Source organism: Trichomycterus rosablanca, chromosome 11 (genome assembly GCF_030014385.1).
Source record: "Trichomycterus rosablanca isolate fTriRos1 chromosome 11, fTriRos1.hap1, whole genome shotgun sequence".
NCBI lineage: Eukaryota > Metazoa > Chordata > Actinopteri > Siluriformes > Trichomycteridae > Trichomycterus > Trichomycterus rosablanca.
In genome coordinates this window covers 11570443-11592878 of record NC_085998.1, presented here as the reverse complement: position 1 = coordinate 11592878, position 22436 = coordinate 11570443, and the positions used below count along the sequence as shown (strand labels likewise).

The following is a 22436-nucleotide window of genomic DNA, read 5'->3' as shown; positions in this document are numbered from 1 at the left end:
ATGCAGACCAATTTGATGTAGTGTGCGGCGTATGGTCTGAGCACTGACAGGCTGACCCCCCACCTTTTCAATCTCTGCAGCAATGCTGACAGCACTCCTGCGCCTATCTTTCAAAGACAGCAGTTGGATGTGACGCTGAGCACGTGCACTCAGCTTCTTTGGACGACCAACGCGAGGTCTGTTCTGAGTGGACCCTGCTCTTTTAAAACGCTGGATGATCTTGGCCACTGTGCTGCAGCTCAGTTTCAGGGTGTTGGCAATCTTCTTGTAGCCTTGGCCATCTTCATGTAGCGCAACAATTCGTCTTTTAAGATCCTCAGAGAGTTCTTTGCCATGAGGTGCCATGTTGGAACTTTTAGTGACCAGTATGAGAGAGTGTGAGAGCTGTACTACTAAATTGAACACACCTGCTCCCTATGCACACCTGAGACCTAGTAACACTAACAAATCACATGACATTTTGGAGGGAAAATGACAAGCAGTGCTCAATTTGGACATTTAGGGGTGTAGTCTCTTAGGGGTGTACTCACTTTTGTTGCCGGTGGTTTAGACATTAATGGCTGTATATTGAGTTATTTTGAGGGAAGAATAAATTTACACTGTTATATAAGCTGCACACAGACTACTTTTCATTGTGTCAAAGTGTCATTTTGTCAGTGTTGTCCCATGAAAAGATATACTTAAATATCTGCAGAAATGTGAGGGGTGTACTCACTTTTGTGATACACTGTATATAATATATATAAATATATGCATCCAACTTTGCAGCAACAGTAGGGAATGGAACAGGCCCACTGAACAGCTTTGGAATGTACTGGACATCAATTGAGGCTTTGTTGACCAGCATCAGTGCCCAGCTGTACAAATGCTCTTTTGACTCAATGGCACAAATTCCTACAGATATTTTATCATTCCAAGTCTTGTGAGAAGTCTTCTCAGAAACGTGGATCACGAAGAGGTCACTCTATTTTAATACCATTTGTTTTTAAAATGAAATGGAATGAAATAGTCAGGTGTCCAAATACTTTTGGCCATATAGTGTATACAGCAATAAATTCCCCCAAGTGAAATGACATGAAAGCATGTGATAGTTCCCCATATATCATTTCTTTATTTAGTAATTCATTTAATAATTTGGATTTTAATCTAGTATCTATGTATTTGATATTAAATATTATACAGTCACTTTAATACTTTCAGTTTTCATTTCTGTGTTCAAGGTCTATTCAAGGATCCTTGCTTTTCTGTTTAGCCGAGATGTAGGGCAATACTGTCTGCGTGCTTTTGTCTGAAACTGTCTGGGTGCTGCTGTTGCGCAGCAGTTTTTTCCTCCCACCCGGTTTTAATGGACCTTTTCTAGGTAGCGTATGTGGTCCGAGCATGGCCACCTTAACGGGTGACGGTCCAGCAGAAGAGGTTTCCCGCCATTTGTGAATATTAGACGAGCATTCGGAAGAAGAGGACAGAGGAGGGATGGGTGAGGAAGCCAAAGGGCTTGGCTCGCTGTCCGTGTCCGGCATCCCACAGTCCACTTTGTCGTCCTCCTCTCCTCCGTCCTCCTCTTCAGGCTCGTCTTCATCGTCGTCGTCGCAGCATAGCGCATGGTACAAAACTTTGTCGCTGAACCGAACTCTTTCTCTCGTCCCAGAGGTGCGTGATGTTTTCTGACTGTGCGTCGAGCTCGACGCTTCCTCGCTGGAGGAGTCCGGAGTGAATATCAGGGGTCCGTTAGGGATTGGCAGGCCGCCGTTCATCTGCGAGTATGCATTGACGGTGGGTGTGGGCGTGGCTGAAGCAGAGCTCCCCAGCTCCTCCTCCTCCAGCAACTCGTCCTCGTCGCGAGCCGTTTTGCGGTAGCCACAAAAGTCCCAAGCATCTGTGAGCGTGTCATGGCTGAGGAAGTCGAGTCGGAAGGTCTCGGCGAGGCCACGCTCGCTGCTCGATGTGCTGCTTGCCGTCGCCACCGTCCACTCGTCTGGCTCCGGGTCGAAGTCGAAGTCTGCCGTCAGCTTGTCGATCTGACCTACCACCTAGCACAGAAAAAAAAAAAAAAAAAAACATTATGATATCATTTTCTGGTATTTTTTCAAAGAAGTTTAGTAACAATCTGATTGTTCCTTGCTTTGGTCTATCCACTTTTGACACTTCTTCCACATCTGGAGTGTTTTAATTTTACTTTGGCTCTGACTTTACCCTGACACGACCCGGTGTCAAGTCACGAGACTTTTGGAAATGTAGGGCCAGTGATAGCTCAGTGGTTAAGGTACTGGACTAGTAATCAAAAGGTTGCCGGTTCAAGCCCCGCCATCACCAAGTTGCCACTGTTGGGTCCCTGAGCAAGGCCCTTAACTCTCAATTGCTCATCGTGTTCAGCTCATTGTGTAAGTCGCTTCGGATAAAAACGTCTGCTAAATGCTGAAAATGTAAATGTAGTGTAGAAATAAACAAATAATATGCATGTTCAGATAAAAACAACAACAGATTAGTGACTGTATTTTGAAGTTTTACTTAGTGCCTTTACTTTCCTAGTCATTGTGTAAATGAATGTAATTTCCATAACAAGAAGGTACCAGTTAAAAGCTTAAACTGATATGTTTTGTTTTCATTGCAAAACAAAAGCGTGCGATAAATCACGACACAGCGGCCAAAATCCCAAACACAGCAAAGAAAATCATAACCACTGCTTACCTTAGCTTATGTTCTTCCAGATGCTATTAAATTTATAACTGTGTGTCCCATTAGGAATATAATCCGTTATTTTGTAAATGTGCTTATAATTAAAAACCTCCAAACTTTTCCCGGTTGTGAAGTAAAACACCAACTCGTTAGAAAACCAATCAAGCGTTTCATTAACACATTATCTGTGTGACGCAAACTGAATGAATGCAAATAACAGCATTTCTTACTAAAAACTAAAACCAGAAGGTCTGATTGGTGAAGTGAACTTCAAACTGTGTAGGGAGTAGGGAGTGACACTTGTGTGCCTTGCGGGTTAAGACAGCCAGGGCGTTATTAGAGAGCAGAATATTTATAATAATATATATATATATTATATATGTTGATACATGTTACTAATGTTAACACATGCTGACGCTAGGGACTCGTCTAGTGACTTGTTGTTTACGAGTCATTTTTTTTGCAAATCATGAGTCAAGTCCGAGTCATTTGAAACGAGTCCGAGTCAAGTCTAAAGTCGCTGTGTGTGTGTGTGACTTATGTGCTACTCGGACTGGAGTCACAGACTCGAGTCCCCATCTCTGCCCCTTGATGTCCTATAAACCTGCTAATGCCATTGTTCAATTGTTGGTCTATCCAGCTAACACAGATTCTTTTTCTCCAAACCTCTTAATTTTACCTCTTAATTTTACCTCTAAATTATATAAAATTGTCTCTTTGTTTAATATCTTATCTTCACCGGACACAGTTTTAGCTAGCTAGTTGAAGCAGCAGCTAGTATTTCACTTAGGCACCAATACAAGAAGGTCAAGGTATTTAATCTTAGCTTTATTTTATCTTTTTAATGAACTGGCACCAACATTTTACAAATCAGTTCCAGATGTCACACTCTGGCTGCCAGTATTAAATAATGTTAGAATAATATTTATATTACAAAAAACACCTTTGTGAGATTAAAACCCTTTATATATAAAATAAAAATTCTTGCCACTTCTACAACTTATTATAAATAAGAAAAATCACACATGTGCCACCAATGAAGTCTCAAGATATTCTTACACAACAATGACTTTAAAAGATCAATTAAAAACTGTAAACCCGTCTACGCCTCAATGCACATTAGAAGACACGAATGTCAGTGATCTGTTAAATCAGTGATTTGCTGTATGATTTAACAGATGAATTAGCAGATGTATTTGTCTCCTCTGTGTATGTAATCGCTTAATGTGACGTTAACATTGTTTATGCTCTTATACGCTGGGTGTACAGTTACGGAAAAGAGTTTTGCACCCTCTATATATATATATATATACTTACCATACCAGTGCTAAGAATGACCCACCACCCAAATAATACCTATTCTGTAATGGTCCTGGGAGAGTCCTGACCATTGAAGAACAGCATGAAAGGGGGCTACCAAAGCATGCAGAGAAACAGATGGATCCCAGGTTTAAGGTCTCTTGTGTTTAGAAAAGACACGACTATCACAATAGTGAGCATCTTTGAAAATGTGGTTTCATTTAGTAATAGATAAACACATTTTGATGGAGTTCTCAATGCAAATTCAAGTATTTTCATCAAGTTTGTTTCACGTTCAATTTAGACACAAATAAAAATCTCAGAGCCGGTGTATAGACAGTCGCACCATTGTTTCATGAGGACTATAACTGATATTTTTGGTGTTTATTCAGTGCCTATATTTGAATTATTGGAAGAAATGAATTCAAGCTGTCCATCCAGCAAATGCTAGCACACTGAGCCCAAAGTGTGGGTTTCTGGCAGTATATGAATACCAATGTGAGAAAAAAAAAATAAAAAAAATAATAGAAAGCCTGGACTGAATGGTCGTGCTGATTCCAATCCACTACAGACAAATTATCATCCTGGTTTTTTTTCCAAGGTCTTGCTGTTCCAGAAAGTGTTTCACATTTCTGTCAGTCAAAGCACTGACCTATTTTTGTCTCCGTCTGATCCATTATGACTCACAGTATTTTTAATATTAATTACTACCGTAACACATTTTGCACGGAACAAATGAACTGCCAGTCAAGATAAAGCTCCATTCAATAACATTATCATAGTCTGTTTAAACAGTTCAGACTTCAATATGCACCAGTACATTGAAATTATTATATTTCTAAACCATTCGTTCACTTTTATAAACTTCTTATCCTGGTCGGGTTTGCAGTGGGTCTAGCAGTGCCCACAAACAGATGCCAAGAACAAGTAATCGCAGGAGAGCAAATTTACACATTCACATACTAATTTAGTCAGACCATTTAGAATAGCCAGTCCAGGGCACTCAGGTGGCACTGTGGTTAAACACGCTAGCCCACCAGTGCTGAGATCTCGAGCTCTTGAGGTCAAATCTCAGCCATGTTATCAGCCAACCAGGCTCCTATACACACACAATCATCTGTGTGTCTGTAAGGGGCGGGACAATAGCTGAGCAGGGTTTCCTCATAACTGCTGCAATTCTGGGCTCTGCTGGCTGATTGATGGCGCCTGCACAATAGGACGGGGGATGATGGAGATCGGTGCGTGACTCTCATGCCCAAAACATATCCCCATATGGAGCAAGCCGTAGCCTAGAGGTTAAGGTACTGGACTAGTAATCAGAAGGTCGCTGATTCAAGCCCCACCACCGCCACAACATTGCTGTTGGGCCCAACAGCAGACTGTATGATCTAACAGTACTGTAAGTTGCTTTGGATAAATGTAAACTAGTCTCACGCAGGTGAAAAGATGCAGTCGGTACTGCACATGTGTTGGAGTGTGACTCTCTTTGGTCAGGAGTGGAAATCTACAGCAGTAGAGGCGAAATACGATTGGGTAATTTGGGAGAAATATGCATAAACAGAAACAAATGAATAGCCCATAGTCCATTTTCTGCATCTTTAGGAGGTCGGAGGACACTAGAGTACCTTGAAAAATAAACCTATACTGATAATGCCTGCTTTTCGTTTAAAAAAAAGTTGGGACAGAGACAAAATAAGAGTGAAGAGTTTGTAGAATATTTAAGCAGGTGAATTGGTAAGAGATGAGGGAATCATAACTGAGTATAAAAAAGAATCCACCATAGGATCGGTCTTTATAAGCCATGATGGGTTGTGGCTCACCACTTTATGCCAACCATCATGAGAAAATAATTACCAATTGTTAATAATGTTTACTTGCAACTTTTTATGGAATAAAATGACACAGAATTTTGTTTGTTTTTGAGCTAAGTGAAGACAAAAATAAAGTGCTGTGTTTCAAATCACAGTCTACCATACTAAAGAGGATGTACCATTTTGCATGCTGCCAATTATGTTATTAACAATTTAGCATTCTGTGCAGTATAATAATGAATAATAATACTAAGTTTGAATTATATAGCACCTTTTATAATTTCAGGGTTGCTTATGGTAACAATATGATGTTTGGGATGTTCCTTAATTACAAAAATTTTGTTTCTGTTTTATAATCTGCTCTACTCCAATTAATCTACACTTTATTCATAATTGGATATTGCTAACTGCTTGATTATATAGTGCACATATAAGCTGCACATACTTAATATATTATACATAATATATACCTGTAAAAATGTTTATTTTACTGTGTATTTTAACATATCTGTAGTGAATACTGATACGTAATAAAATATACAAAATTGGGTCATTACGTCTACGCTGCACAGTACTCTCGGCTTTCAGGGCAGTGGTAGCTCAGCAGTTAAAGTACAGGACTAGTAACTGGAAGATCACTGGTTCAAGACCCACATATGCCAGGTTGACACCATTGGGCCATTGAGCAAGGCTCTTAACCCTAAACTGCTTGCATTGTATACAGTCTCAATTGTAAGTCGTTTTAGATAAAGGCGTCTGCTTAATGCTAAAAGTGCAAATGTTCTCTTCTCTGTTATAATAAGAGAGTATTTTAGTCTCCAGAGTAAACCAAATCATTTAAATAAGTTCACATTCGACTGTCTCTGCACACATGCTGTAACCTGCAGATCCACCAGCAATTTAGCTCCATAACTGCGCCAACGGCTCGGGGAGGGGAAAGGGGGGTTGGTGCTAAAGCTTTCTAGGTCACAGATGGGCTTGACAGATCCACAATGAGCTAAAATTTTTGAGCGTTTTCTTCAAGATGAGCACTAAGCGAGTGGGCTATGGGGTAAATTATTGGGTAAACAGATTGCCTAAGTGCAAAAAGGATGAATGAACCCATCAGGAACAAGTCATTAACAAAGGGACACAGTGCGTTTTAAATGGAAGAAACACAATGAGGACCTGCAACCGTAATTACAGCCTATAGACTAAAAATCACATCCTTTTGTCATCCCCGTCCCCCAAAATGGCAGAGATTGCAGCTGGATTATTCACAGCAGGAAAAAAAAATGTTCTCATCCTTCTCATCCTCCGCCCTGGCTCTCAAATACAGTTTGTCTTACCAGATCTAAATTACATGGCACAAGGCTGCATAAAAAGTACTCGCAGGCCACATGTGGAGCCTGAAAGTGATATGAATGCATGCATCAGGGAGCACTAATGTTTGGAAACGAATAGGAACAGATTGTTTTGCACTGCTGGTTGAGAATTCCTGCGACAGAGTTACGTGTTCTGAGTAAATATACATGCAGATAAACGCCTCAAGAGATCTTATACTGTATTTCAATGGATAGGGTTCAAGTAAAGTTTAAACCAGATGTCATATGCAATCATGAGTGGTCATAACCCTTGATGTCAGGTATTATGTCAGTCATTAGTTGCCATGGAAATTACTAATCCAGGTCACATATTATGTAATGTCCTTACAGCTTACACTAATGAGCCAAACATTAGGACCATCTTATCTAACATTCCTACATTTAAAGGATTCCTTTTGTATTTGGTACCTGGACATTCCTAGAAGGTCCTTTAACATCATCATGTTGTGAGGTCAGTTGTCCTACAGTACATCCGGGTAAACAATGTACACATGCTCAGTCACAGATCTTGGAGAAAACCAGATTTGTCAGACCTTCTTCCAGTTACGATGCCTGCATGCCAATTACAGGTGACGTGACAGTCACAGGCCAGTCTAAGCGCCCATACTAGCTTCCCTAAGTTCCCTGAGCAGCCCGTACACAGAAGGGTTTTGTGCACTGTGTTGTGACACATTTACTTTATTATCAGGATTAAAATGATCTACAGTTTGAGCCACAGTAGCCTTTCAGTAGCATTTTCATTTTTTATTTTTGCATTTTTCACCCTATTTTTCTCCCATTCTAGTCATATCCTAGCACCATATTTAATTATGCTTCCTCTCTACTGATGTTGACATCCACCCTGGTTGAAGAAAGCCGTGACTAACACACGTCCCCTTCCGACACGTTTGCAGAAGCCGACTGCATCTATTCACCTGCATGAGGTGAGTTCATATGTGGATCAGCTTTGTGTACGGAGAGCCACCCCCTGATCCTCATTATCCCTCGTTTCTGTGCAGGCGCCATCAATCAGCCAGCAGAGGTCATAATTGCATCAGTTATGAGGTAACCTAGAGCACCCTGCCCTTAAACAACAATTGTTCATATAGGCGCCCAGCTTGCCGGTAGAAGAGCTGAGTTTCAAACCGACAAGTTCGAAGTGCCAGCTCTAGTGCACTAGCGTGTTTTACCTGAGCGCTTAGTAGCCTTTTCTTTATGTCATCTTGCATCGATGAGCCTCGGCTGCCCAACAACCTGTCAGTGGTTGTGACTAGTCCCTCCTCAGACCAGTGTTTTAGTAGGTCTTTATCACGACTGCATGTGTGGGTCGCTAATAATGATCAAAGATATTTCTGGGTTGAAATCAAAGATGTTTCAACCCAGTTGTCTGGCCATACCAATGTGGCCTTTATCAAACTCGCTCATGTCACTCTTACAATACCTGACCATGCAGATGGACCATCATAGAGCCCCATCTATGACATCTGAAATGACTGGTTTATAACATGTTTATGTCAGTATTCTGGTAGAGATTTTCAATACACTGTTCCTGGAATTATTATAAGCATGAATGAATATAAAACACTATGATGAAACCTATTGGTAAGTCATCCCATAAGTCCTGCATTTATAATGAGTAATGGGTAAGGCCCTACCTAATTTACGCCCGTAAAAACGGCCGTTTCCCATGAATTATGCAATTTGCTGTGTGGTCCTAGCCTAGTATATTAGATTTTTCTGTGGTGTAGTGCACTGACAATGTCTGATGTGTGTGTTTACGTATTGGGTGCATTTTGTCCCTTTTGGGGATTCCATGATCAGGAAAAGTGTGCTTCTCTACACACGTGATCATCTCTGTGCTGCACCTCAAAAGAACAAACCAGTAAAGTATTATGCTCCTGATAGTTTGTCTATGTACAGTTTATTTCTTTTGTTAAAAACTCAGCAAACTGTAAAGACGTTTGGTTACATTAGCAATCGGTTAGACAAAATGTCCAAGATGTCAAGGTCTAAAGCAGATAAAAATACGACTCAGGTAACCGAGTTTGGAAAACTCCCAAACGATCATGTGGACGCAGACGGGGATGTGTCAAAACACGGACATCATTTAATTTATGAGTGTTATGCCGTGAAGTGTGACACTTCTCTTTACAAATCTGTAAAATCTGAAAGTCCATGAAATGAAGCACATTTTCCCGTGAATTTAGTAGGGCCCTAATAATAGGTGATTTTAACATGTTATCAGTCATGCAGCTGGTAGAGTCAGTGCAGCATAACAACCTGGATTTCCTCCCTCAGTTTCTTTCCTATATGTCAGAATGCTTTTCCATTGGGTACCGCTGTCTCTCACAAGCCTGTAGAAGGCAGACTGGCAGTCTTAAATTGTCTCTAGGTGTCAGTGAGTGAGTGAATGTGTGAGTGTGTAGTGCTGTGCAATGAATTGATGTGTTCTTGCTTCCTGACAGGAGCAGTTAGATACAATTATTAAATATGTGAATGAATAAATTAATTAGGAATGCACAGTCTACAATGTGATGCTTAACAACCTTTTCTTTTAAAGCATTTTGATCCCTGTGATGTCACCACATACACTGATCAGCCATAACATTAAAACCACCTCCTTGATTCTACACTCACTGTCCATTTTATCAGCTCCACTTACCATGTAGAAGCACTTTGTAGTTCTACAATTACTGACTGTAGTCCATCTGTTTCTTTAAATACTTTTTTAGGCTGCTTTCTTCAGTGGGCAGGACTCCCACAGAGCAGGTATTATTTGGGTGGTGGATCATTCTCAGCACTGCAGTGACACTGACATGGTGGTGGTGTGTTAGTATGTGTTGTGCTGGTATGAGTGGATCAGACACAGCAGCGCTGTCACTGCTGGACTGAGAATAGTCCACCAACCAAATATGTCCATGGGGCCAACAGCGCCCCATGGACAGTGTCCTGTGACCACTGATGAAGGTCTAGAAGATGACCAACAAAAACAGCATCAATAGATGAGCTATCGTCCCTAAGTTTACATCTACAAGGTGAACCAACTAGGTAGGAGGGTCTAACAGAGTGGATAGTGAGTGGACACGGTATTTAAAAACTCCAGCAGCGCTGCTGTGTCTTATCCACTCATACCAGCACAACACACACTAACACACCACCACCATGTCATTGTCACTGCAGTGCTGAGCATGATCCACCACCCAAATAATACCTACTCAGTAGTGGTCCTGTGGGGGTCCTGACCATTGAAGAGCAGCATGAAAGGGGGCTAACAAGGCATGCAAAGAAACAGATGGACTACAGTCAGTAATTGTAGAACTACAAAGTGCTTCTATATGGTAAGTGGAGCTGATAAAATGGACAGTGAGTGTAGAAACAAGGAGGTGGTTTTAATGTTATGGCTGATCAGTGTACTAAATCAATTCAATGTTATTTCTATATCTACAAGGTGTATTAATTCAGGTCATACATATTCTCCTGTTGATAAAGACTGGTTTAAAATTAAAGTACTTTAAATTAATAATAGATTTTTCCTCTCGTTCTCTCTCTCAGCATACATGTGTGAGGTTTTGCCTATGTCTGCACTAAACAAGTGCTTGTCATAGCACATGTTGGTTTGAATCTGTGAACAACTCCAGCTGAGCTCCATCTGTAAAGATTGGGTCGGGTAATTAGGGGTCATAGTGGAGCCGACCAGTTTCCACTATTTCAGCGAGGGTGGGCTGCCGTAACCGAGAGTGACAATTGACACCCTGACTGAGACGGCTGCAAAATGGCATTGGCAGCGGTGATCCGTAAATGTAACCCCCTGGCGCCCCTGAAACAACAGCCAATTCGCCACTACATCTCATAATCAAGTGAGATATACCATGAGCACATACAGTACATACAGGTTCTTGAGATCAACAATCTTTGTGTTTACACACTTCTACCATGTTTTCTTCTATACAAGAGTGTTCTACTTTATAAGAGTGCTGTTTATGTTTCACGCTCTGTTTGAATTCAATCTCTGAGCTGATTTTATAACGTTAGGTTCGTTACAACTCCAGATTGTGTTGCTTTATTTGGACTCTTGAAACCAAAGCCAAGAAATCTACGAGCGCAGTGTGAACACACACACGCACGCACGCACGCACGCACACACACACACACACACACACACACACAGAGATGCAGTTGGGGACTATATGGATTTAATGTCAATGTATTTTTTCATGTACCACTTAATGTGTTATTTTAAACCAGTAACTATTACAGTGAGTTAGACATATGGTTACTAACTGTACCCATATGTTGCTCTGCACAATCTATCTTTGAATGTAAGGGAGCTACCATAGGCTTACTGTTACTGGTAATAATATATATATACAGTGTATCACAAAAGTGAGTACACCCCTCACATTTCTGCATATATTTAAGTATATCTTTTCATGGGACAACACTGACAAAATGACACTTTGACACAATGAAAAGTAGTCTGTGTGCAGCTTATATAACAGTGTAAATTTATTCTTCCCTCAAAATAACTCAATATACAGCCATTAATGTCTAAACCACCGGCAACAAAAGTGAGTAAACCCCTAAGAGACTACACCCCTAAATGTCCAAATTGAGCACTGCTTGTCATTTTCCCTCCAAAATGTCATGTGATTTGTTAGTGTTACTAGGTCTCAGGTGTGCATAGGGAGCAGGTGTGTTCAATTTAGTAGTACAGCTCTCACACTCTCTCATACTGGTCACTGAAAGTTCCAACATGGCACCTCATGGCAAAGAACTCTCTGAGGATCTTAAAAGACGAAGTGTTGCGCTACATGAAGATGGCCAAGGCTACAAGAAGATTGCCAACACCCTGAAACTGAGCTGCAGCACAGTGGCCAAGATCATCCAGCGTTTTAAAAGAGCAGGGTCCACTCAGAACAGACCTCGCGTTGGTCGTCCAAAGAAGCTGAGTGCACGTGCTCAGCGTCACATCCAACTGCTGTCTTTGAAAGATAGGCGCAGGAGTGCTGTCAGCATTGCTGCAGAGATTGAAAAGGTGGGGGGTAAGCCTGTCAGTGCTCAGACCATACGCCGCACACTACATCAAATTGGTCTACATTGCTGTCACCCCAGAAGGAAGCCTCTTCTGAAGTCTCTACACAAGAAAGCCCGCAAACAGTTTGCTGAAGACATGTCAACAAAGGACATGGATTACTGGAACCATGTCCTATGGTCTGATGAGACCAAGATTAATTTGTTTGGTTCAGATGGTCTCAAGCATGTGTGGCGGCAATCAAGTGAGGAGTACAAAGATAAGTGTGTCATGCCTACAGTCAAGCATGGTGGTGGGAATGCCATGGTCTGGGGCTGCATGAGTGCAGCAGGTGTTGGGGAGTTACATTTCATTGAGGGACACATGAACTCCAATATGTACTGTGAAATACTGAAGCAGAGCATGATCCCCTCCCTCCGGAAACTGGGTCGCAGGGCAGTGTTCCAGCATGATAATTACCCCAAACACACCTCTAAGACGACCACTGCTTTATTGAAGAGGCTGAGGGTAAAGGTGATGGACTGGCCAAGCATGTCTCCAGACCTAAACCCAATAGAACATCTTTGGGGCATCCTCAAGCGGAAGGTGGAGGAGCGCAAAGTCTCGAATATCCGCCAGCTCCGTGATGTCGTCATGGAGGAGTGGAAAAGCATTCCAGTGGCAACCTGTGAAGCTCTGGTAAACTCCATGCCCAGAAGAGTTAAGGCAGTTCTGGGAAATAATGGTGGCCACACAAAATATTGACACTTCAGGAACTTTCACTAAGGGGTGTACTCACTTTTGTTGCCGGTGGTTTAGACATTAATGGCTGTATATTGAGTTATTTTGAGGGAAGAATAAATTTACACTGTTATATAAGCTGCACACAGACTACTTTTCATTGTGTCAAAGTGTCATTTTGTCAGTGTTGTCCCATAAAAAGATATACTTAAATATCTGCAGAAATGTGAGTGGTGTACTCACTTTTGTGATACACTGTATATATATATATATTAGGGCTGTCAAACGATTAAAATTTTTAATCGCGATTAATCTCAGAATTTCATGTAGTTAATCGCGATTAATCGCATTAAAAAAAATCTGTGTAAATGTTATAGAAAACAAGGATTTTTATGTGAAATGTTACAATTAAAATGGTGAACACATTTTATGCTAAATGTACTGATGTTAAAAACTGCTGGGACAAGAGAAAACTGTAAGGGAGTTTTATTCACTCACATACTAGGCAGTAAATGTCAGATTGTAGTTTAGAATTTCTCCATCAGCAAACATTGTAGATCAGCGGTGCTTTAGGTGGGATAAGGCGTAGTTATTGTATCAGACTTTTCTGTGGTTGTATTGTGACAATGGTTTGATGGCCGTTTCTACACGAAGTGAGTGTGTTTTGACCCTTTGGGGCTTCCATAGTTCATGGACTAACGTGCTTGACTCAGCTTTCCGGTATTTGGTACCTTAACAGAATAAGTAAAAATAAAGTGTTCTGCTCCCGACAACTTGTGAATATAGCGTGTATTTATTTCTTTATAAGTGCATCACTACAACGCTCGGTTACATTATGCTAACAAACCGCAAATGAAAAACGGTGGCAAGTCCGACATTAAAACGTTTGTTTTAACATAATGTAACCGAGCGTTGTAGTTCTACCAGTCAAGTCTCAACATTAACTAGAATTTGCGTTAACGGCACTATTATTTTTAATCGCGTTAAATTGAAATCGCGTTAATGCGTTATTATCGCGTTAACTTCGACAGCCCTAATATATATATATATATATACTGTGTATATATATATATATATATATATATATATATATATATATATATATATATATATATATATACAGTGTATCACAAAAGTGAGTACACCCCTCACATTTCTGCAAATATTTCATTATATCTTTTCATGAGACAACACTATAGATATGAAACTTGGATATAACTTAGAGTAGTCAGTGTACAGCTTGTATAGCAGTGTAGATTTACTGTCTTCTGAAAATAACTCAACACACAGCCATTAATGTCTAAATGGCTGGCAACATAAGTGAGTACACCCCACAGTGAACATGTCCAAATTGTGCCCAAATGTGTCGTTGTCCCTCCCTGGTGTCATGTGTCAAGGTCCCAGGTGTAAATGGGGAGCAGGGCTGGTAAATTTGGTGTTTTGGGTACAATTCTCTCATACTGGCCACTGGATATTCAACATGGCACCTCATGGCAAAGAACTCTCTGAGGATGTGAGAAATAGAATTGTTGCTCTCCACAAAGATGGCCTGGGCTATAAGAAGATTGCTAACACCCTGAAACTGAGCTACAGTATGGTGGCCAAGGTCATACAGCAGTTTTCCAGGACAGGTTCCACTCGGAACAGGCTTCGCCAGGGTCGACCAAAGAAGTTGAGTCCACGTGTTCGGCGTCATATCCAGAGGTTGGCTTTAAAAAATAGACACATGAGTGCTGCCAGCATTGCTGCAGAGGTTGAAGACGTGGGAGGTCAGCCTGTCAGTGCTCAGACCATACGCCGCACACTGCATCAACTCGGTCTGCATGGTCGTCATCCCAGAAGGAAGCTGACGCACAAGAAAGCCCGCAAACAGTTTGCTGAAGACAAGCAGTCCAAGAACATGGATTACTGGAATGCCCTGTGGTCTGACGAGACCAAGATAAACTTGTTTGGCTCAGATGGTGTCCAGCATGTGTGGCGGCGCCCTGGTGAGAAGTACCAAGACAACTGTATCTTGCCTACAGTCAAGCATGGTGGTGGTAGCATCATGGTCTTGGGCTGCATGAGTGTTGCTGGCACTGGGGAGCTGCAGTTCATTGAGGGAAACATGAATTCCAACATGTACTGTGACATTCTGAAACAGCGCATGATCCCCTCCCTTTGAAAACTGGGCCTCATGGCAGTTTTCAAACAGGATAATGACCCCAAACACCAACCTCCAAGATGACAACTGCCTTGCTGAGGAAGCTGAAGGTAAAGGTGATGGACTAAACCCAATTGAGCACCTGTGGCGCATCCTCAAGTGGAAGGTGGAGGAGTTCAAGGTGTCTAACATCCACCAGCTCCGTGATGTCATCATGGAGGAGTGGAAGAGGATTCCAGTAGCAACCTGTGCAGCTCTGGTGAATTCCATGCCCAGGAGGGTTAAGGCAGTGCTGGATAATAATGGTGGTCACACAAAATATTGACACTTTGGGCACAATTTGGACATGTTCACTGTGGGGTGTACTCACTTATGTTGCCAGCTATTTAGACATTAATGGCTGTGTGTTGAGTTATTTTCAGAAGACAGTAAATCTACACTGCTATACAAGTTGTACACTGACTACTCTAAGTTATATCCAAGTTTCATGTCTATAGTGTTGTCCCATGAAAAGATATAATAAAATATTTGCAGAAATGTGAGGGGTGTACTCACTTTTGTGATACACTGTATATACACACACACACACACACAGCCGGACGAGAGCTCCTCATAACTGATGCAATTACAATCTCTGCTGGCTGATTGATGGCACCTGCACAGAGTCAAATAATAATGTGTTGATCAGAGTGTGGCTCTCTGAACACAAAGTAGGTCCACATATGAACACTCCTTGTGCAGGTGAAAAGATGCAGTCGGTACTGCACACATGTCAGAGGGGGCATGTGTCAGCAGTGGAGGTTAGCATTGGTAGAGGGGAAGCGTAATGCAATCAAGGCAATTGGATATGAATATATTAGGAAAGAAATTGCATATTTCTAATAAATAAATAACATCTTCCTCATATATAAAGGAACATGACAGGGTATATTTGTTCTCTAGCTTTAATAAATACATTAACATACATATTTGTTATTGCACTAATGAACTTGACATTAGTTTTAGCAGAAAAGTGCTTCTGTAGAACAGAATAATAGCACTTTGAGTTTGCTTGTGCATCTGTTTAATGTAGATTTTTGTTTTTCAAGCTTTCCAGACCATTTTAATCACATATTTATCACATTTCTACTTGAAATTAAAGGGACTCTGTAGATGGGCTGCTTCTGATATTGACAGAGCCTTTTTCTGCAACATATCTTTTCCCAATAGCCATCAAAAAGTTTATTACATAAAACTTTCTTAGTTTCCACTGATCCTTTATGGAAAATCAACCCGTTTTCCCCTGAAACTGAATGAAAAGAGAGTAGTAGGAATACGCTTTGCTATTCAGCTGCTTCTCCACTGCTACATCCTGTGCATGACAATTAGAAACTGTGCAAGTGATTACTGCAACATTTCTTACATGCTGACTACAGCACAGGATGCCTGCAAATATCATTTTAGTTACTTTCACTCACACGGCATCGCTGTTGCCTTCTTAAAGGTTTCTGTCGCTCATTTTTGCTCTCTTTGTGTTTATGCCCGTACCCAAGTGAAGCGGACTCTGTTGACTTTGCCTCTGTATTGTTTATTATATCCTGCTGAGGCAAATTCATCATCCTCCACATTTTTCCGAGCAGCAGGGATACTCCATTACTGCCAGCACAAAATGTGGAGTAGGTCTTTAGTTGATTACGGCTGCTTCTAAAAAAAAAAAAGTGTGCGTTTCTTCATGTTTTTCAATCAGTTTTTGATGAGTTTCAAAGGCTTTTCTCTCTAAGGACCTTATTTGGAGTTGGTGACTTGAGTTGGCAACTTTAATTGAAAGCCGACATGCAAGGAAAGTTTTTTTTTCCTGGCAGTACCATGCAGCAGTATGGAAATTACTTGTGTGCAGATCACACCTTTGAGGTTGCCAGGCTCTTCCTGAATAGGAAGCTTAGGGAATTAGTTTTAACAAACATGCCTAATCTGCTCAATTAAAACAAGCACTAATGTATAGATCTTAAAATAGGGCAATAAAAAACTGATAGAGCAAGTGCATTTGATAAATGAAATATGCAGAATCTATAGTAAGCACAGAAGCTTTCGGGTAACTTTAAAGCCAAATAGTAGATGAATCATAGAATTTTTTTTAAATTACAAACATACATTAATTATTCGTTATTTATATATGTGTAATTTGTTGTGATTTTCTTTTTTAATATATTGTTTATGCATTTTCTCCCCTTCCTTCACGCTTCCTCTCCACTAATGCCGACCCCCGCTCTGATTTGAGGAGAACGAAGCTAACCCATGCCCCCTACGACACGTGGGCAGCAGCCTTATGCATTTTTTCACCCACACTAGGCGAGTGCATATATGCGAATCAGACTTGTGTACGGAGAGACACACCTTGATTCGCACTCTTTCCCCGTCTCTGTGAAAGGCAAGGCAAGGCATAAGGATTTGAACGAGTTTGACCAGGGCCAAATTGTTATGGCTAGACGACTGGGTCAGAGCATCTCCAAAACTGCAGCTCTTGTGGGGTGTTCCTGGTCTGCAGTGGTCAGTATGTATCAAAAGTGGTCCAAGGAAGGAACAGTGGTAAACCGGCAACAGGGTCATGGACGGCCAAGTCTCATTGATGCACGTGGGGAGCGAAGGCTGGCCTGTGTGGGCCGAACAAACACACGAGCTACTGTAGCTAAAATTGCTGAAGAAGTTAATGCTGGTTCTGAGAGAAAGGTGTCTGACTCCATGCCTTGACAGGTCAGGGCTGTTTTGGCAGCAAAAGGGGGACCAACACAATATTAGGAAGGTGGTCATAATATATATATATATGGCAACCTTGGAGACATAATTAGCATACAGATAATGAAATAATAATCTCAACGGGCACAACCAGAAAATACCAGTTCCTGTGGTATTGGTGTGGGGGCTGGATATCTTTTTTTATGTACTGTCTATTTATATAAATTGCCCGCCTAAGTCAGCATCTCTGAATGTAGCCCAATTTTCAATCCAGAGAGTCTTTGTGTAGAAGTCTGGTCTGGTTCCGCCAGGCCTGATTTGTTAGAAATGTCACTGGCTCTTTGCTTTGGTATAAATAAATTGAGTCTTTGAAGTGCTCCCACTGACCATTAGTGTCTAATTATCATGTCATACATGGGAGTATTAGCTAGCCTGTTCATTAAGACTTCCTCTTTTTTATCTCCTCCAAAATTGCACTTTACCAAGACCTTAGCATGGCTGCGTGCATTCTTAAAAAACACCATAGTGACGAGTGCGTTAACGGGCCTCTCGACAGCTGGCTAATCAAAGGCTGCATCAGGACGTTAGTGGGTAATGGGTACGGAGCATCAGCAAGGACGGGCAGCCTGGACTCACCCCGGACCGTCTGATCTGCTGTATATGGATCACGCTGCCCCTAATTGCTTGTCAAAACAGGTCATTATTTTTGCTTCTATTTCGCCGGACCTTGGCTGCCATGCAACAGTGATCTGGAAGTTACAGAGCATGGCAGCACTGGGAATTAAGTGGGCCACGGCTATATATATGGGCAAGACTATCTTTAGATATGGGTTTGGCTATTTCAGGATGTGGGTTTGCTGGTTATTAACGAAACTTCACAGATGGTGGGGCATTTTTAAATCTTTTTTACATTACCTGCAGCAGGATTAAAGTAGGCTAGGCTGGTAGCAGATAAATTAAAAGGTTATCTTATTAGTAATGGAAAAAAAACTAATACAACATGGCAAATAATGTAGATTTCATAAACAGAATTTATTTTTCTTATCTGATTTAAATCTAACTTATTTTGTTTATGCATTTTCTCTTCTTCTCCACCAGTGCAGACCCCTGCTCCGATTTGAGGAGAACGAAGCTAACCCACACCCCCTCTGACACGTGGGCAGCAGCCGTATGCATTTTTTCATTTTGTGTACAGAGAGACACACCACGATCCGTACTTTCTCCCCGCCTCTGTGCAGGCGCCATCAATCAGCCAGCAGAGGTTGTAGCTGCATCAGTCACAAGGAGTCCATATCCGGGTTAATACCCCACCCCTATATGAACAACAGGCCAATCGTTGTTCATGTGGCCGCTCAGCCCAGCCGGATGGCAGAGCTGAGATTCGATACGATGTATTCGAGATCCCAGCTCTGTTGTGCTAGCATGTGTTTTTACCGCTGCCCCACCTGAGCAGCAGTCTAACGTGTTTATTGACTGAAAGCAGTAAGAATGATAATATTTAGCACATACAGAACTGTACTTATTACATTAAGGAAAGTAGGCATTACAATTAACACTGTATCTTGAATATACCTTAACATAATTTAATATCTCAGCATAGTTCAAAACATTTAAACATGTATGGACATGTATTTAATATTCCTAATTATAATTTGTAACCATATATATATACAGTATATATATATATATATATATATATATATATATATATATATATATATATATATATATATATACTGTATATATATATACTGTATATATATATACTGTATAGCCACTGTGTATGGAGGGCCACACCCCCATCAGCAATATTCCTTAGCCCTGTGCAGGCGCCATCAGTCAGACAGCAGTTGCACCAGTTATGAGGACCTATGATCCGACTTTTTACCCCTAACCCTGAACAGGCCAATCGTATAAAATCAGCAAAATAAAATAAAAAAAGCTAAAATATCTCTCAACACAGCACAGATTTGATTTTTAGTAAACTGTCTAATATAGAAGGAATAACCTCATAATCCCCAAATTTGAATATTAATCTAAAAGCAAACAAAAATGTTCAATTAACCTTTAATATTATTAATAGGATACCATGTTAAGAGCAGATTTGTATTTTACTATTTTACAATTAAAGTAATTGAGTGGCAATGTACCAAGTACAGCTGGTTTAAGCCCACCACTGCCAGGTTGTTATTGTTGAGCCATTAAGCAAGACCCTTAACCCATGATTGCTTAGACAGTATACTGTCACAGTATTGTAAGTCGCTTTGTAAAAAACGTCTGCTAAATGCTGAAAATGTAAGTCTTCAATCATGTATTCATTTATTCATTGTAAGTAATGGCTTTATTCAGGTCAGGCTTGTCCAGATTCCATCCTGGAGGCTCTGGGTGCAAGAGAGCCTGAACAGACCACCAGTTCAATCCATGCATGAATGTACAAATGTATTAATTCACACATATTCACTGAACCCAGTTCTCTGGTGTGTACAACATCCATACAGCCTAACAGAGACTATTTAAAGTTAAATAGAGTTATTTAAAGTTCAAATGTTTTTGCACTGGCAGAAATAAACTAAAATCAATATATATATATATATATATATATATATATATATACTGTATATATATATACTGTATATATACGTATATTGATATAATCAGCCATAACATTAAAACCACCTGTTTGCTTCTACACTCACTGTCCATTTTATCAGCTTCACTTACCATATAAAAGCACTTTGTAGTTCTACAATTACTGACTGTAGTCAATCTGTTTCTCTACATCCTTTTTTACCCTGTTCTTCAATGGTCAGGACCCCCACAGGACCACCATAGAGCAGGTATTATTTAGGTGGTGGATCATTCTCAGCACTGCAGTGACAATGACATGGTGGTGGTGTGTTAGTGTGTGTTGTGCTGGTATGAGTGGATCAGACACAGCAGCGCTGCTGGAGTTTTTAAATATCGTGTCCACTCACTGTCCACTCTACTAGACATTCCTTCCTATATTGCATAGTAGTGTGCCTCATTTGCATTTGTAAGCATTATTTGTAAGCATTTACATACACTGTAAATTTGTAGTTAACTGGTCATCCTGGCCAATCTATTCAAGAGATTCTCCAAAATCAGAAAATCAGGATACTCGGGCAGATATGATGGGAGCTTGTTCAAAGAATAATAAAAAACGGAAAAGTATTGGCTCTGTAATATTTTACGCTCATTTAAGATCTCTGGAATAAAGAAAAATTTGAGTAGGATCCACTGAATCTTACCGATTAGAACTCACCCCCACGCCACCCTTCGTGGCCCTTCATTCTCTTCACCGGCCAGCAAATTCTATTTTATTGCTGCTATCCGAGATTATACTGAGGTATAATATTTTATAAGATATTATATTATATTAAGGTATTTAAAATACACCCTTCTCGACCCTTCAGTGTCTTCACTGGCTGGCAAAAAACCTGCAAGTTAAATGCTCCCCAGGACTTCTTGTCCAACATCATTGTTTGACCTTACAAATGCTGTTTCGACTAAGTGGGCACAAATTTTACAGTTATAGTTCAACATTGTGTGAAAACCTTTCCACTAGAATGGAGATTATTAGAGGTCCAATTTTATATCTATGCCCATGCTATTGAACTGGGGTGTCAGATGTATCTTTACATACAGTATATTACTTTAAATAATGTGATCATATCACTTAATAAGTCTAAGTAAGTATAATTAGTCACTTATCAAGAGCATATTTTCTTTGTGTCCTTTATTGATATCCTGCCCAGAGTGTATTGGAGGCCCACCATGATGATTCCGATCGGGACGACAACTGGTTATTCAAAATATTGAATCATGATGAAGGTTCACAGCACGTTCCCACGAACAGCATGAAAATGACTCAGGGACTCTGAGTGTCTTTCCTCCTTCTGTAGGTGAGCACTGCAGTGATTGTGTGTGTAGGAGGACAATCCTAACCCCTGAGTCACTGGATCAGGAGGAGGGAGAATCTGTTCAATCTGTATTTTGCAAGCAACACATGCATCAAGTGTAGATCTGCAGATACATTTTAACCTCGATATTTATTTCAAATTGCCAATAATTCAGGATTGGCCTTGAAGACTCTAGTCTTTAGCCTTGGTTTCTCAGAATTGTGAAATGAATAAACACAAAGTTGAACATGTCGAAAATGGTCCAGAAGTGTAATGTTTTGACCGATCATGAGTAAAATCCGATACCGATACCGATACCAATCTTATACAGTCTTTTCTCCTCTCAAATAATTAAGCAGTAATAATACATGTATCAGTGCACCATGGTTAAACTAGCTATCTAAATAACAATGCTCAGACTGTGAAACAAATATTCTAAAGGAATAAATACAGAACCTACAACATCACACTTTAACTTTTACACACAGAACATTTAGCAGCATTTTTGGTTTCACTTACGTTCAAGCTGTTGTTCACGTGACACATCTCGCTTTACGGTGTGTCGTCCAAAGTGTCTACAATTGGAAGATGTGGATGTCAATCAAACGCTATGGACCAATCAGAATTGATGCAGAGTTGAAAATTCCCGTTAAAGTTCTGTCATGTTTTTAGATTATTACACCCTGCTGGATTTTGAAGAGGACGTCTGTGGCTTAATGGATTAATCGTTGAGGATGTGAGATATCTCCAAGCCGGGACCAAATAGGGTTTTTTTTTATC

At 40.6% G+C, this 22436-nt stretch overlaps 1 protein-coding gene across 1 annotated transcript in view; it reads right to left on the bottom strand.

Moving 5' to 3' along the window:
• Positions 1-1085: 1085 nt before the first annotated feature.
• insyn1 (inhibitory synaptic factor 1) overlaps positions 1086-22436 on the bottom strand; it is a 107001-nt gene continuing 85650 nt past the window's right edge. The window contains exon 2 of the mRNA XM_063004445.1: positions 1086-2030. Within this exon, the coding sequence (XP_062860515.1) occupies positions 1227-2030 (804 nt within the window). The 3' untranslated portion in view covers positions 1086-1226. The remainder of the gene's footprint in view (positions 2031-22436) is intronic.